The sequence below is a fragment of the Branchiostoma floridae genome, chromosome 5 (genome assembly GCF_000003815.2).
Source record: "Branchiostoma floridae strain S238N-H82 chromosome 5, Bfl_VNyyK, whole genome shotgun sequence".
Classification (NCBI taxonomy): Eukaryota; Metazoa; Chordata; class Leptocardii; order Amphioxiformes; family Branchiostomatidae; genus Branchiostoma; species Branchiostoma floridae.
Genome location: NC_049983.1, coordinates 14,665,845 through 14,666,374, shown reverse-complemented (window position 1 = coordinate 14,666,374; position 530 = coordinate 14,665,845). Strand labels below are relative to the sequence as shown.

Below are 530 nucleotides of genomic sequence, written 5' to 3'. Positions count from 1 at the left end.
CTCTTTCCCCCTCATACGGGAAATAGACTATTCTCAGGGTAACTTATCATTCAGCAAGAAGTCTGACCTACCTGCAGAGAAGCCCAACTTTTGGCTTTCCGCAACATACTTGCATCCTTTTGGTGTGCAGAGGGAACCAAGGTCGTGTACTCCACACAGCACCCTCACAGCTAATCTAGACCATCCTCTCTCCCAAGCTGAGCCCTGGCTGTACTGTGTACACACTGGGTGTATGTGTACATAAGTCCTTGTGCACACACTAGATAAAACAGGCCTCCTGAGAACGTAGACCAGAGCTGCACAGACTGGAGGCCCCTGTGATGGCTACTGTGCACCCCAGGCTTGTCTATCAAGTGAGACCACAAGAAGCTGGGTTGTGTTGTAACCCTATGCCCTGCATGAGTTAGTGGACTGAGAGAGAAGGCTTCCTGCCACCCTACACCTTGTCTCCCTTCACCACTTGAGACAGGCCAGTGGGAGGCAGTAATGTTCTTTCCATGGTCACAGTTCTATTAGAATTACTGCCGTTG

At 50.4% G+C, this 530-nt stretch overlaps 1 protein-coding gene across 1 annotated transcript in view; it reads right to left on the bottom strand.

Moving 5' to 3' along the window:
• Positions 1-419, bottom strand: part of LOC118415322 (FERM domain-containing protein 4A-like) — a gene marked incomplete in the record, with an annotated part of 41,501 nt that extends 41,082 nt beyond the window's left edge. The window contains 1 exon segment of the mRNA XM_035819825.1: positions 72-419. Coding sequence (XP_035675718.1) covers positions 72-107 — 36 coding nt within the window.
• Positions 420-530: the final 111 nt, after the last annotated feature.